Below are 16,364 nucleotides of genomic sequence, written 5' to 3' on the forward strand. Positions count from 1 at the left end.
CAAAGGGAACCATCTCCATTAACTCAGCCATAGCTCAGATTAGTTTCATGAAATATATGAAAAGATACATTGGAGGTAGTCATTAGGGTTGCTAACTGACCAGGATAAAACCAGCATGGCTTGCTTTTGTGCCTTTAACAGCAGCATCATATGCGGATATATGCAGGTGAAACTTTTGACAACATGAAGCTAAACACAGTCACCTGTTAACATCTGTGCATCAAGCTGTTATTAAAGGCACAGCAACAGCAGCCTATAGAAAGGTTGACATCCCTAGTTACAATCTGTATCATTTCTGTACAAAATTCTAGAAGCAGTGATTGACAGGACACAGGATCCTTCTCAGGGATTGGTCTTCAAAAACTGTAAGATAATACAAGTTGACATACAGCACAAGCTTCAATTTGCCTAGTAACAAAGCATGTGCACAATCGTGCAAGGGTGCTCTTGTGCAAATCTATTCAAACAGCCATTGAAAATAATAGCTGTCTATCGTGCAACTGTGTTTGCACAATTTTGTGCATTTGCACAAGAGTGCTCTTGTGCAATTGTATGCACACTTTGTTATAAGGCAGATGGAAGCTTATGCAGTATGTTAGCCACTGGAACTTTCTAATTCAGTTCATGTATTTCATGAAACAGATCTAGGCCGCACTGGGACTGGAGACAGTTCTCAGGTTTGATGTAACACTTGCATATGTACAAAACCAGACTAGATTACTCATGAGTAGTCCAATTCAAATTAATGGGAAAAGTTAGTGATGACTAATTTGGCACAATGATTTCAGTGGAACTACTCATGAGTAATTCTGGATGTCAACCACTTTCCCTGCTTAGCTCTCCCATTCCACAGTAAGATCACACTTCATTCCATCTGCTCCCTAGCTTGAAAAGCAATTGCTCTGTAGCATACTTTGCTGGGAAACTGCACAGCTGCAGTCCTAATGATTTTCAAATACAAAATTAACAGCTTGCAATTAAAGGGAAAAAAAACTAATTTCCAAATTAACATGCAGGGCTGCAAAACATGGCTTACACTCTTTGCTGCACATACTAGGGATGTGCACAAAGCTGTTTGGAGGCCCTTTTACATGCCTCTGAACAGGTCCAAAAGACTGGAGGTTTCTGCCGGTTTGAAAGCAGCGGCGGGGGCGGGGGATAACTTTAAGGACTGGGGAGGATGCACTCCCACCCCCGCCATGTTTTCCCCACCAGCACTCTCTTTAAAAATGGTCCAGCGGGGCAGCAGTGTACCTCCCTGCCTCTTTGGATTGGAAGTACCCAGCATGTGTGCATCGCGTTCACTTGCTTGCACATTGGGCATGTGTGTGCATGGAGAGGAGAGCTGGTCTTGTGGTAGCAAGCATGACTTGTCCCCTTAGCTAAGCAGGGTCCACCCTGGTTGCATATGAATGGGAGACTAGAAGTGAGAGCATTGTAAGATATTCCCCTCAGGGGAGGGAGCCGCTCTGGGAAGAGCAGAAGGTTTCAAGCTCCCTCCCTGGCTTCTCCAAGATAGGGCTGAGAGAGATTCCTGCCTGCAGCCTTGGAGAAGCCACGAAGAAGATGGACCTATGGTCTGACTCCGTATATGGCAGCTTCCTATGTTCCTATGAGGTACGCTGCCGCTCCGCTGGACCATTTTTAAAGAGAGTGCCAGCGGGGATACGCCAGCGGGGGGGGGGAGTGTACCCTCTCCAGTCCTTAAAGTTATACCCCCCGCCTTTGAACTGGCAGGCACCAGTTCCATGCACACCACTAGTGCATATGGGGAAAATCTCTCAAGGGTAGACACTCAAAGTTTAATTTTAGCATCACTTCCTTTGCAGTTCACATCTTAAACTTTAAGACCTAAAGAGGCTGTTCTCATGTGCAGCCTAACTCAGGCTAGGGAAGCCTAGCTTGGATTAGGCTGTGCGTAAGAACTGCTTGGATCGGACCCGATCTTGACGGGACAGCACTGCCTAGCCCAGCTTTTAGCCTGGGTTAACGGTGCCAGCACATTGATAACCCAGGCTCCAGGATCATGTGTCTCCTCAGTCTATGTTTAGCCTGAGGAAACACAGAGACAAGTGCCTAGAGCACCTATCTCCTCTGGGAATCCCCCAATGCACTGCACTTGGCATGCAGTGTATTGTGGGGGACCCAGAGACCAGGTCGTGTCATCCCAGCCTCCGTTGCTCCACACTGCAGCAGAGCAGTACAGATTGTCAGGGTGTGTGACGGTGCACCAAAGACTCCTAAAAGTGGGGCGGGGCAGTAAGGGGGGCAGTTAGAGGAAAGCTGGTCTTCTGGTAGCAAGCATGACTTGTCCCCTTACCTAAGCAGACTCCATCCTGGTTGCATATGAATGGGAGACTTGATGTGTGAGCACTGAAAGATATACCCCTCAGCGAATGGAGCCGCTCTGGGAAGAGCAGAAGGTTCCAAATTCCCTCCCTGACATCTCCAAGATAGGGCTGAGAGAGACTCCCTCCTGCAACCTTGGAGAAGCCACTGCCAGTCTGTGAAGACAATACCAGGCTAGACAGACCAATAGTCTGACTCAGTATATGGCAGCTTCCTATGTTCCTAAGTGGCACACAGCCTTCCCCCCCCCCCCCCGCCACCCACTCTTGTGAATGGGCTCAGTGGGTATTCCCTGTCAGTAAATGACAGAGAAAATAAATGCTGCTCCCCTATTTTGTTGCTGAAATTTACAATAGCATTAAGGTAAGATTAATCTACCTCCAGGATTAGACAGGGAAGCTTTGGTAAACTATAAGAGAACTGTTGTTTCCTAGGTTGTCCATGTGCCATTAATGACTTCCACAAGTTTACATTTTGTCAAGTGGACTAATAGCATTAGTTGACAGTTTGCAAAACTGCATGAAAAACACAAGTTAGTAGAGGCTATTAGAGGGGAAAAGAATATGAAAGTTCTAGGAAGATTATTAAGAAAATGTTTTCCAAACACAGAGGCAGATGTTTATATCTATGTTTGCCACATTCTGGTCTAAATAAGTCTCTTCTGGAGAAATCTAGGCTGACCAGGTGCAAAGGATGCTAGGGATCTGGCACCTTTATCAGTTGAGTTCAGTGGGGACTGGGGGCAGGTACAGCCACACATTCAGGGTAGGGTTCAGGAGGAATAGTTTGCCCAACCACTGCAGCCCTGTGATGGAAAACCCACCATACCACTCCCTGCCACCCTACTTTGAAAGATACAGGAATTTCAAGATTTTCCAGCCCTAGCATCTTCTGGCTCCTTGAGAAATCTAGGCTAACCAGATGTTAAAGATTCTCTGGTACCTTTAACAGTGGTGTTTGGTTGGGAGCATTGGCAGGTGCAGCTTGTATGAAGGGTGAGAAAAATGGCACCTACTGGAATGCCCTCTTCTGTCCTGCACAGGAGTCCTGTCTTCCCTTGCAACTGATCATCACCACCAAGAAATAAAAGAAGAAGAGCTCTGAGCAGTGTTCCCTCTAAGGCATGTACATGTGTGTGCATACACAAGTTATTTGATGTCTGCTCAGTTAATTTTATATCCTGCTCAGGCTGAATCAGGAAGGCCTCATTCTGAATGAAGGTGAGCACACACTGCCTTGATATTGCCGCCCAGAACAAAACTCATTCTGCAAATAGGTGGGGAAAAACAGAATAGGGGTGTGTCCGAACTGGTCTGGAGGCCATTCTAATGGCCTCCGAACTGCCGGACCGGTTCGGACTGGGCCGGTCCGGGTCCGGGTGGGGGGGTCTCACTTTAAGGGCGGGAGGGCTTGCTTACCCCTCCCGCCTCTTTGCCCCCGTCAGAGGCCGTAATCTATGGTAAAATTGGGGCGCTGGAAACCAGCCGCCCCAGCCGCCGCCGCTTCCGCCGCCCCCCCCCACCCGTGAGCAGATTAGAGAAGGAAAGGCTACTGCCGCCCTCCCGCCCTGCCACCCGCCACCCCCCCACGAGTGCTCACCAAGTTTAAAGAAATTAGAGAGGAGCTCGCGAACAGAGCTCCTCTCTTATCGAAGCCTCCGGCCCAACTGGGGCTTTGGGCGCGCGCGCACGCGCGCTAGAGCTCTTTATCCACTAGAGCTTTTGCCGGAGGCCCGGTCTACCCGCCGGGAAGAAGCCGGGTAGACCGGGCCTCCGGCAAAAGCTCTAGCGGATAAAGAGCTCTAGCGCGCGCTAGCGCGCCCAAAGCCCCAGTTGGGCCGGAGGCTTCGATAAGAGAGGAGCTCTGTTCGCGAGCTCCTCTCTAATTTCTTTAAACTTGGTGAGCACTCGTGGGGGGGTGGCGGGTGGCGGGGCGGGAGGGCGGCAGTAGCCTTTCCTTCTCTAATCTGCTCACGGGGGGGGGGGGCGTGGCGGAAGCGGCAGCGGCTGGTTTCCAGCGCCCCACTTTTACCATAGATTACGGCCACTGGCGGGGGCAAAGAGGCGGGAGGGGTAAACAAGCCCTCCCCACCCTAAAATGCAGGCCCCCCTTCGGTGCTGGTCCGGACTGATCCGGACCATGCACATCCCTAAAACAGAACACTGGCTCTGAGAGTTCATTCTATGGCTGGGCCCATTTGAATAACAAGGGAAACAGTGGGTAGGCTTACCTGAGTTTAACCCCGGAAGCTAAGAATCGTACTGCAGTTGATCTGGCAGCTGTGGTTCCATTGCCTCCACCTGCAATCCCCCTCCCTTTTCTGCTGAGTGCATCAATTGCCCAACAACCATTGGTTCTGATATGAGAAGGGATGTGCTTGTGGGAGGAACTTCTGTGCAAACCCCAGGTTGCTGCATTCGAATGACCAAAAAACCAGTGGAGCTCTGGTTTTGGCAAGGTACCAAACTTCAAACCGAGAGTTCAATCTGTGGTTTGAAGGTGGCAACAGAACTGTGGTTGCAGCATTTTCCAGCATGTGGATGATGAGAATCTCCAAACTCAGGTAAGTGTAACTGAGGGTTGGCGTGTTGTCCCAACTGGGGCCACTATCTAAAGTTTAATTTGGATGTTTAGCCTCTCTCCTCTACCCTAATCCAAGATCACTATCTAATGTTATTATCCTAACAGACTGAATTAAGAAGGTTCATTCAATGCAATTATATGTATGTTTACTGAGAGGTAAGTCCCACTACTTTCAATGGGGCTCACTCCCAAGGAAGTGTACATAGGATTGCCACTTAGCTCAGCCATTTGATTATTCAGTATTATTAATTATTTATTTATTATTATTATTATTATTATATTACATTTATATCCCCGCTCTTCCTCCAAGGAGCCCAGAGCGGTGTACTACATATTTAAGTTTCTCTTTCACAACAACCTTGTGAAGTAGGCTAGGCTGAGAGAGAAATGACTGGCCCAGAGTCACCCAGCTAGTATCATGGCTGAATGGGGATTTGAACTTGGGTCTCCCCGGTCCTAGTCCAGCACTCTAACCACTACAACACGCTGGCTCCCAGTACACCCAAGTACTCTGCAATCCCTGTGTTACATGCACTGCCAGCTTTGAAGTGTCTTGCCAGTCTTTAAAAATGTACACTGGGTCCTTTTATTATGTATAGGGAGTTCAATTTTGAAGCAGAGCAAAACATAACCAAAAAACTTTTTTTAAGCATCAGCATGAATCCAACAGATTCAAAGGTGCTCTCTTTGTATGGGAGGACTCTTTTAAAAAAATAAAATAAAACATCTCTATATAGTAAAGGGGCCTGCTGTCTTTTAAAGCTGAAAAGCTGTGTGAAAAGCAGCTCCAATGAAGAAACACACAGAAATAAAGGGAATACAAATTCAGAATGACCTCCCATCTATTATTTAAAAATGGGCTTATTCCTACACAATTCTTATTCTTTTAGAGGGTGAGTGCTTCACTAATTGTTGCACATACTTGTAATTTTAATCTTCAGGACACTTAAAGCCATCAAAGTTTTTATTTCTGTGGGATAACTCTCAATCAAAGGGTTTGAGGATTTCAGTGCCAGTTGTAACAGTTTCAGCCCTCACCAGCATTAATTCCAGGCTAAGAGTGATTTTTTGTTGTCCGATCTTGTGTCTCCAAAATGTACTACGACATCTACTATTTATATACTGCTTTTCCACAAAAGTGGAAAAGTGTTCAAAGCAGTTTACATAGAAAAATGAATAAATAATAAATAAGATGGTTCCCTGTCCCAAAGGGCTCACAGTTTAAAAGGAAATAAAAGGTAGACACCAGCAACAACCACGGGAGGGATGCTGTGCTAGGTCTGGATAGGGCCAGTTGCTCTCCCCCTGCTAAATATATGAGAATCGCCACTTTGAAAGATGCCTCTCTGCTCAGTCAGAGTATTGCTCATGGAAGTTCTCAAATGTATGTGTTTTTAAAAGATCCTCATCCCAATGCTAGGGATGTGCACGAACCCATTCAGCATTCTATTAGAACACCAAACAGGCTCAGAACCCCCGCTTTCAAACCGGTTCAAACACAGGGGTGGGGTGGCTTTAAGGATGGGGGAGGGTGCACTTACCCTCCCCCCGCCTCACTTCCCCCTCTGGCGCTCTGTGTATAAATACTTCCTTGCCGCCCTGTTGTTTCACTGACCAGAAGTGGTGTGTGCATGTCATGGGTGGGCTCATGCACACGGCACTTTCGGTCAGTGAAATAATGGGGCGGCAAAGAGCTACGCTGCCACCCCACTGGACTATTTATACACAGCGCACCAGAGGGGGAAGCACGGTGGGGGGAGTGTAAGTGCACCTTCCCCCATCATTAAAGCCACCCCTGCCCCACCATCAGCTTGATGGGAGCCAGTTCCGTGCACATCCCTACCCAATGCAATTGGGTTGCTTGCAACTCCAAAGGAGGGGCAAACCCACCTTCTTTAGTAATTCATCTGGATCCAATGGATCCGTTCAAACAACAGACCAACTACAACTCCTTCCCATGCAGGACTATGTGGAGGTTAGTGTAAAAACAGGTCATCCTCTTGCTGCAGCAATCTAATGGTGGTGGTTGCCATCACCGCTGCATTATCTTCCTAGGAAGGATACAATCAGAGAAGAGAACTGAGACTTTCCATTCGGCAGTCAGGACCCCAAAGAATGAAAAAGTGGGTAAATAGCCCATGCCCTTCTCTATTATTATTTATTTATTTACACAATCAGACAGGTGTTATTGACTGGTTTGTTTTATCCAGACATCGAGTCCTTCCCAAGGACCTGGGATGGCTGAATTATATTATCAATGTTGTTGCTGTTACTATAGATATCACCGCAGAATATAGGCTGTTCCCAATAAAGTTGCTTTTTGTAATTGGCTGAAGGTGATTTCTGTGGCCCCTATGGTGTTGAGGTGCTCTTCAAATTGTTTTGGAATTGCTCCTAGGGTGCCAATTACCACTGGGATTATTTTGGTCTTCTTCTGCCACAGCCTTTCAATTTCAATTTGTAGATCTTTGTATTTTGTGATTTTTTTCTATTTCTTTTTCTTCTATTCTGCTATCCCCTGGTATTATTATTATTATTATTATTATTATTATTATTATTATTATTATTTATTTATTTCAATTTCTATACTGCCCTTCCAAAAATGGCTCAGGGTGGTTTACACAATGAAATAAACAAATAAGATGGAACCCTGTCCCCAAAGGACTCACATTCTAAAAATCTCTAAGAGAAGCCTAAGTATAAAGACTACAAGGACTGCTCTCTCAGCCTAGAAATCAAAGGAAGTGTGAGGAACAATAAAATTTCAAAATGAATGCAGGGAAGCAGCTTGGTAGAAGTACTGTAATCTATGCTTCTGCGTGGTTTGTTGAAGCTGCATTTAAAGAGTTCATGTCTGAGTGGACTTAGAAGAACAATAGAGATTGAGTTGTGTATGTTCTATGCGGAAAGAAAAGTCCTGAAGCTCCTCAAACCCAGAAACTCAGACCCGAGACCCACCTTTGGCTTCAACCTATAACATAGGACCTACTTCTAATGGTTTACTATATATATAAGTCTATCTTCTTTCTTTTCATCCCCTTTAAGTTTCTTCTTTTTCTCCTCATCTTTCTCCTTTTCTTAATTCACCCACTCAAATGAAATAATAGAATGGTGTTGATGGTGACACTGGTTCAACCCACTGTAGGTCAGAGTATATAAATCATACATACCAGGTTACCCCTGCTAACTGGACAAAGAGGCACCTCTTAAGTAGTGGCTCTCCTATTTAGCAGGGGGAGAACAAGTGTCCCTCCCTGTTTAACCCAGCACAGTGTCTTCTCCTGTGACTATTTGCTAGTGTCTCCCTTGTGTCTTTTTATTTTTAGGTTATGCACCCTTTTGGGGGCAGGAAGCATTATTTTATTTCTTTTGCTGTATAAACCACTTCTAGAACACATTTTGCGAGAAGTGGTATATAAATGTTCTGAATAATAACTAAATCCATGAGCTGAAGCCTAACATACTAACCCAAACCTCTGCTCAGAAGCAGAATCCTTCATACACTCTTCGAAATGATTCACTCATACAAAATAAAATAACCTAACCTGGAGAACTCCAAACTATGGTTTGCTAAAACCAGTGGCCTTATAAAGTTATTGTCTTGAACAAATCAGGGAGGTGGGTCTCACGATCAGTGAGACCCACTTTTGCAGGGTTTGCAAAAAGAGAGCAGGCTAAGCCTGCTCTCCCCGCACATGAGCAGGGTGGGGGCCCTGGGCAGCCGGATCGGCCACCCACATGACTGCCGGCTCCATGATGGAGCTGGTGGGGGCTGGGGAGTTCAGGGGCCGCGCAGCCCCTGGAAGCTCCAGTATGCCCTGCACGAGCGCGCAGGGCATACTGGAGAGACCCCGGAGCCGGGAGGCAGCTTTTTCCAGAGGTGGAAGGCGGCATGGAGCCACTGTGCAGCTACTCACGTTTAAAAAAACTGGGTTTGCTGAGCGCTCACTCCGCAAACCCAGTTTGAGGGGAGGGGTTGTTTGGTAGGTTAACTGCCGGGAGGCAACCGGGCTCGCCTGCGAGCGTGGTGGCTCCCATGATCAGCCGAATCAGGCTAGGCTCCCCTAGCCCAATTTTGGCTGATCATGGGAATAGCCTCAGTATCTGAGTGGTGGGCTCAGTGGGGAGAGCAGGCTTAGTGGTTAGCCTGCTGTCCCCGCAGATGGGCTTAGCCCGCTCTCCCTGCTTGAGAGGGTGCTTGCCCTGGACGGCCAGATCGGCTACCCACACGACTACTGGCTCTGTCACGGAGCCGGTAAGGGCGGCAGGGATCGGGGGCTGCCTGGCCCCCGGAAGTCCCAGAATGCCTCACGTGAGTGTGCAGGACATTCTGTGGAGACCCCCAAGGCTGGGAGGCTTGTTGGAGCCTCCCAGTTGAGCATCTATTCGTGTGTCACCGCAGTGCAGAGCTGCACCACAGAAGCACAGGATCAGTAAAACGGGGTTAGCAGAGCAAGCGCTCCGCTAACCTCATTTTAGGGGAGGGGGTTCTTAGGCGTTCTAGGGGAGGGGTTCTTAGGCAGGCTAACCGCCATTGAACAACTGGGCTTGCCCGGTGGTTCTCACAATGGAGGGAAACCAAGCTGGGCTCCCTTAGCCCGGTTTTCCTCCATTGTGAGAACAGCCTCAGTGAGTTCAAAGAAGAACATATGATGTGCACCATTCTGGAACACAGCTGTAGGACCAGGTGTTAGCATAGAACAAGAAATCCAGCAAGCAAGTGGCCTGTTTCTGACTCATGGGACTGTACATCATCTAGTCACCCACTATCCCCAAACTCAAGCACCAAACCCTACATACATGAACTTTCCTTATATCTGCCTGTTTTAAGAAAATGTGCAGGGGGAAAGTAAGTAGTGAAGTCTTTTGGGGATACAGGTGTGTTTTAGTGGTCATATCTGAATGCTCCCCCTCATTAAAAAATAAAAATAAAAAGCAACTACTTGAGCATATAAAGTTAGCACATCAGGAACAAGACTGTGCTAAAATCCTTCCCCACAGTGGGGGAAACTAATTTTTCACAAGGAGGGAACTTTCCACATAGAGGAGCATTTAAGCATATGACTCCTTCCACACATAGACATGCACCTGAATTCTAAAGTGGTATAGTCCCGGCACAGTGCTGCTGTACCATGCACTTTTTTTGAACTGACTCATAGGACTGACTATAATTTCAGGTTTTTTTAAATTTAGAGAGAAATAAGTAAATGTTATTTTTAAAAGCTAAAGAGTAGCTTTAGAAAGAGTATTTTTAAGAGTATAAGGGTATTTAGCTTTTTGTACCACTTTCCCCACCAAGAAATTCTATAGCCCAGGGCAGCAACAACTAGTTTACCAGAGAGCTTTGAGAAGAGAGTGGGGTTGGCCTGTGCCCGAGTCTAGTGGCTGCTAGCAACTCCTTTTGCCACAACTGCGGCTCCTTCCATATGCCTTGTTTTGACAACTTGTTAGCCAGTTCACTTTTTCTGCTGAAGAAAGCAAAACTTGCTTGCAAGTTTGCAATACATGGCTACAATCTATACTTACTTGAGAGAAAGTTCCATAGAAGTCAAAGGGATCTACTTCAGAGTAAACAAGGTAGGCACAAGCCCTTCATTTCTTAAAACCCACTCTCACCATCCTCGCAGTCATAGTGGCCTTACCTTGCCTGGGCCCACCTGGATCTCTGAGGCGTTTGGCAGCTGCTCTTAACGAACAAAGAAAGGAGTTCACTTGCAGTCCCTCAGCGTGTCCATGCTCAGACCCTCGGATCCGGTCTCATATTGCGTGCCAGAGGAGGTGGATCTCCTCCAGGAGCAATGCAGGTTGGAACCTCTCTTGCGGAAAGAAGAGGTGAAACGGTAGAAGTTGCTGTGTCTGTTGCGCAGGTACTCGCGGTAGTTCCTGGTGAGCAAGGTGTAGAGGAAGGGGTTGATGCAGCTGTTGCTGTAGGTCAGGCAGGTGACCAGGTAGTTGATGCACTTCTGGGTATAGACAGGGAGCCCCAGGGGGCCATGGTAAAGGGGCACCAGCTGCCAGATCCAGAAGGGCAGGAAGCAAGCCCAGAACACCAGCACGATGGTGAAGACCAAGATGAGGACTTTCTGGCGGGGGGACCGCTTGGGCTCCTTCTTGCGCGGAGGGTTCCTCTGCGACTCCAGGTAAGTGGTGGCCAGGCGGGCGTAGAGGCAGCCGATGATCAACCCAGGGGCCAGGATGCTAGTGCCGAACAGCACCGTCAGGTAGAGCCGATAGGCGTCGCGGCTCCAGGTGGTCGCACAGATGCGCTTGCCGTCGCCGCCTCGGCTCAGGGTGACCATCAGCATCATGGGCAGGGTGAGGAGCAGCGAGACCCCCCAGACGGCGCCCGCCGTGGCTTTGCGGAAGCGCCGCGCCCGGTACCGGGTGGCCAGAGGCCGGGTGACGGCCAGGTAGCGCTCGGTGCACATGACGGTCAGCGTGAAGATGCTGGCGTGCATGGTGAGCAGGTCGAGGCTGAGCAGGACGCGGCAGCCCAGCTCGCCGAAGTACCAGTCCTGCGCCACCGACGTGCCCACGATGAACGGGATGGAGCACAGGTAGAGCAGGTCGGCCAGCGCCAAGCTGGCGATGGAGCCGGACAAGGGCGCGCCGCGAGCGCATCGGCCCGAGCGCCACAGCAGCCCCAGAGTGTAGACATTGCCCACCACGCCCACCACATACATGACCAACAGCACCACGCCGAAAGCCCAGGCGGCCGCAGCCTCCCCGCTGCCCGTAGCCCCTGCCGCGGACTCGTTGCCCAGCCCTGCGCTCCAGTTGCGCTCCATTTCGGGCGCGCGGTCTCCGGGCTAGCGGGACAGGCCGGCAGGCTTCCGCCCAGCGCGCCGCGTGCGGGACAGCCAATGGCAGAGTCCCCTGCCGAGCCCCTCTCCCTCCCGCGGCGGCCTCGTCGCTGCGCTCTTCTCGAGGCTTGCTGCAGTGCCCGGGGACAAGTCCCGCCCCGCTAGTCTGCAGGTTGCTCCGCCTCGGGTCGGGTAAGGGAGAGCAACACGGGGAGGCGGGGAAGGGAGGCCCGGGGTGGGCATTGCGAGGAGGGCGGTCCGTGCCCGGGGGGTCCTCCTCAGCGAATAGGGCGGCTCCGATGGGGGCATGGGTGGGCAAGTGTCCCTCCAGAGGTGGGCTACCCCACCCCACCCCACTTTCTGTTTTAGAAATCTAATATGCGGGTGCGGGATAGAACTCGCCCGTCCACAAGTGCCCTCTGCCCCTGCTGTGCCTCCCTGCCCCCCGATTTTTTCCGCCATTGTTTGGGGCATGTCGCTTCTTCCTGCAGTTTGGTCATACGCGTGCATCGGAAGGAAGTCGCGCTCCGTTGCTTGCTTCACCGCGGGACTTACTCCCAAGTAAGTGTGCACGGGATCGCTGAGCCTTAAAGTTCTAAAATGTAAACTGCCTCGAAACGACATCCCAGAATTATTATTACCCCGTCCTCCCGGCCCCAAGTTCTGGGCGGAAATACTTAATGGGAGCCTGCAAGGACTTGACGGAAATTTATTCCTAGGACAGGTGGGATAGTTGTATGGAGGAGAGAGTGCCTCTGAGCGTACAAATCAGAGATTGTGGATCCCTTAATAAGGGAAGGTGTATTAAGAGAGCTGGTCTTGTGATGGCAATCAAGCAAGCAAGCATGAATTGCCCCCTTTACTAAGCAGGGTCTGCCCTGGTTTGCATCTGAGTGAGAGACATGTGTGAGCACTGTAAGATATTCTTCTTAGGGGATGGGGCTGCTCTGGGAAGATCACCTGCATGCTTGCAGTTCCCTCCCTGGCATCTCCAAGATAGGACAAGATTTTTATTTTTTTTTAGGACAAGATTTTTTATTGAGCCAACAAACTACCAAAGCATACAGTACGTTACCAAAGCACAATGATATACAAGGTGGTTGTTTGTACATCATATATATACAAAGATTTGCACACAAGGATTTGGTAACCCACAGGGTTATAAAGTATATGCAGGCAGTACTTTAACTTGGGGGTGGGGTGTGTGTGTGGATTTCAAGGCACATCGGGGGGAGGGGTACTTCCAACGTCCATTTCCACAATTTGTCCCATTGTTGTTTAGGAGAGATACACTTGTCTTTCTGCACATAACCATACAAACTTTTCCAGAAGAAATTTACTGTCTCATCCACGTGAACCTCTTGGTTGCATCTTCCCTCTCTATTCCTATGCAGGAGCATTGCATAAATGACATACAGGTGTACTAACCTGATTACAAGATGGGGAACATTCCAATTCCCTACTATGAGGGCACCCGTTCCATCCTGATTCCTTGAAGGCTTCTTTCTGGGACCTCGAAAAGAGGTTCTATCGCTCAAACCCAAGGTTAGTTCTTCCCAAGTCTGTTTTTCCAAATCAGGCTACTCTAACAGCTTGCTTACTCCTTGCCACACTCTTTTGACTACCACACACTCTTTTAAGAAATGTGAGTGGGTTTCCCTGAATGTTTTGCCTAGCTTACTAGCTTTCTGTTTGCAGGTGATTTGGGGACACTCTTGCTGGTCCTCTGGGAGCCATGGCTTAGCCACCTTAAGCGGCAGTACTTGGTGGTATAAACGCCACCTCGTTTCCCATAAATGAAAAGGGACCTTTTTCTCCTTAAAGAGAGCGATAGGGTGATCGGGTTGCAATAAGTACTGTGAAGTGCAGTGTTTGTAGAGTTTATGTTCTAAATCGGGTTTTTAAAAAGCCACTTATAGAATCTCTCCATAAATTGTTTTCTTTAGCTACTTAACTGAGGAGGATCCTTTAAATAGATCCGGTTCAACCTTCCATTTTTTTTAGTGTGAATAACAAATCTCTCAAGTAGTCCGGGTGGTCTCTTTTCAATACTTGTGTAATATTACCATTGAAAGAACCTTTCCCCCACCACGCTATGCTCCATGTTGACTTTCGCCAATGTAGAGCAAAAAGCGAAACCCAGGTTTTTTGCAGGAGGTTGGACATGTTATGGACATTCACAAAAATCCAGTTTCCAAAATTGTAGGACATGAATTCAGTCATAAAATAGGGTTGCAGGGCTGGTAGGGCTAGGCCTCCCCGCTCAACCTCCTTAAATGCTACCGCACGGGCCAAAGGGAAGGACTCCGTGTGCCATAATAGACAGAAGACCTGGCTTTCAACTCTCTGAAGGAGATTGAGTGGAGGAGGGTAGGCTACTGCCAGATTGTGCACTGGGGGGGGGGGTATCAATTCAGTCTGGATGTAAACCACTTTCTGGTACATGGCAAGGCTCCATTTTTTCCACATGGTGATTTTAAGCATCTGTCCAATCCCCCCCCCCCCCGATTTTTTCCTTAATCCTGTATTCAGTCCCCAAAATATTTACTGTATCTACTCACTTCAGTTTGGACTCTGGGGCCCCTTTGCTTTTACATTCAGAGATGGGTAGGCATGAGAGTTGCTGGTGTTTGGGTTCCTTTTTAACAAATACACTTTTGTCAGCATTTAATTCTGAGCCCGAGATCTTGCCATATTCCCTGAAGAGGTCCAGTATAACAGAGATTTCACTTTCATCCGATAACAGTAATGTAACCTCGTCGGCATGAGCTACAAATTTTACCCTGAACCCAGAATGCGGTTCTGAGTGGACAGGTGGTTCAGCCATCCCATCGCTCTCCCTCCTCCTCGCTTCTGGGAAGATCTTGCAGGGTGGAGGGATAGAGACCAGGCTGAGAAAGACTCCTGCCTGCCTGCAACCCTGGAGAACCCGCTGCCGGTTTGTGCAGACTATACTGAGCTAGATGGACCAAGAGTCTGACTCGGTATAAGGCAGCTTCCTATGTTATGACCCTGGCACCTCTCTTGTTAGAAGGGCTGTAGTTCATCAGTATCTTAATGGATGAATCATACACATTTCATTGATAAATCGGTTTAATGGTCATCTATTATTCGTCATACATTTGTATAAAAGACATCTCTGGGGTTGTGGGTGGTGGGGAGGTTGGCACCAGCAAGCTGCACCATCTTAGAAGAGGCTTTCTCTCCTTATGTGAGGATTGTTTCTTCAGTTATGGTGCCTCTGCTACCTCTTGGTTTTTTGAAGTAATTGTTTATTAATTCAACGTTTTTTGGAAATAATTTTCTGTATGAGTTGTGGACACTCATTAATCATTCACAAAATTTGTATTTAGTTAATCTCATGGGTTAATGGGCTAACCTTGGCAGCCCTGCTTTTTCTAAATTTACCATCCAGATAAAATCTGTGAAGAGAAGCCCAGTGAATAATCAAGCTGAAAACTATCCCCACAGTCACCTAGGACAAGCAAGTTATGCTGTACAGAAATTTAGTAGTTCAACACCTCTTTTGGACTTGAGAGATGATGATTCCGTCCTAAATGAAGGAAATTCCATAGCTCCAGGAAGTAGTGATTCACACTTGCATGTAATTGTTTGATATCTGCAGGATTAAATGGTGCTAATGCAACATCAGCAATCAAACATATACCACAGATTGAGAATTCAATTTCATACCATCTTAGACAAAACTTAGACAAAACTGTTTGATACTGTTTTAATTGTGTTTGTTTTAACAGTTTTAACTTTTTAATTTTCCCCTGAAATATTTTAATCTTTTATTGGCTGTTTTTATTGTTTGTAAACCGCTGTTTACGTTTATTGTTTGTAAATGTAAGAGAACTTACGTTTTGGGCAGTATAGAAATGTAATAAATAAATACATACATACATACACATTCAGCTGTGAATCACCCAGTGTCAGAGAATCAAATGAGGTGCATGTATGTGTGATCCAGCCCTAAGCCTTGCTCAGCTGTGCAAGGGCAGATCTACAACTATTGATACATTGCTGACTGCTAACATAGCCTGTGGGTAGGTACAGAGCTTTCACAAGAGCCTGTTAAGGGTGACAGGCATTTGAGAATGTGGGAAAGGACCACAAGGCATGCCCCAAAATGTTAGTTTTTGTCCAGACATCCATTCCAGGACAAAAAAAAAAACACATGGCCAAAGAAACAGAGAGCACACACACTTTACATCAATAGAATGCTAAAAAAGAAAGGAGGTTTGTCTCCTCCTGTCAGGCATCAGGGCAAAACCAGTAACTTTGAAAGTTAGGTGTGGGGAGAGAGAGAAAGAATTGGAAGAAGGCCATGATGGGGGACGAAAGAAGACAATGGGTGACAGTTCACAAGACACAGACAATATAAGTAAAGTGTGCGTGTGTGTGTCTGGGGGGATGCCCAAAACAAAAACAAAGTGAGGACATGCAAAACCCAAAAAGAAACTTTAACAAGGGGAGGGGGGGTCGGAGCTGAAAGCAACAAAATATACTATACCGGACAAGAAAACAAAGCAAATTATTCTGGCAATACACTCCCAATCCTACTTTCCTGGTACCCATCAATGGTCTGTTCTGTCCCTTCCTCACTGAAATAACACATGCTGTCGT

The 16,364-nt window shown here is 47.7% G+C and overlaps 1 protein-coding gene and 1 long non-coding RNA gene across 4 annotated transcripts in view; one reads left to right on the plus strand and one right to left on the minus strand.

Moving 5' to 3' along the window:
- LOC128341535 (urotensin-2 receptor-like) overlaps positions 1-11,877 on the minus strand; it is a 34,173-nt gene extending 22,296 nt beyond the window's left edge. The window contains exon 1 of one of the 2 annotated variants that reach the window (XR_008314433.1): positions 4,580-4,691. Coding sequence is in view for 1 of the 2 variants with exons in the window: in XM_053287788.1 (XP_053143763.1) it covers positions 10,641-11,720 (1,080 nt within the window). In the remaining variant the exon portion in view is untranslated. Of the gene's footprint in view, positions 1-4,579; positions 4,692-10,574 lie in introns of those variants that run through there. The other variant, XM_053287788.1, reaches the window with a different exon arrangement.
- Positions 11,337-15,648, plus strand: LOC128341538 (uncharacterized). 2 transcript variants are annotated; one of them, XR_008314435.1, is made up of 4 exons: positions 11,337-11,927; positions 12,227-12,296; positions 13,130-13,280; positions 15,151-15,648. It is a non-coding gene; the product is annotated as an uncharacterized LOC128341538 (long non-coding RNA). The 2 variants fall into 2 exon arrangements; XR_008314434.1 differs by lacking the exon at positions 11,337-11,927 and having other exon boundaries at positions 11,939-12,296.
- Positions 15,649-16,364: the final 716 nt, after the last annotated feature.

Source organism: Hemicordylus capensis, chromosome 2, assembly GCF_027244095.1.
Source record: "Hemicordylus capensis ecotype Gifberg chromosome 2, rHemCap1.1.pri, whole genome shotgun sequence".
Lineage (NCBI taxonomy): Eukaryota > Metazoa > Chordata > Lepidosauria > Squamata > Cordylidae > Hemicordylus > Hemicordylus capensis.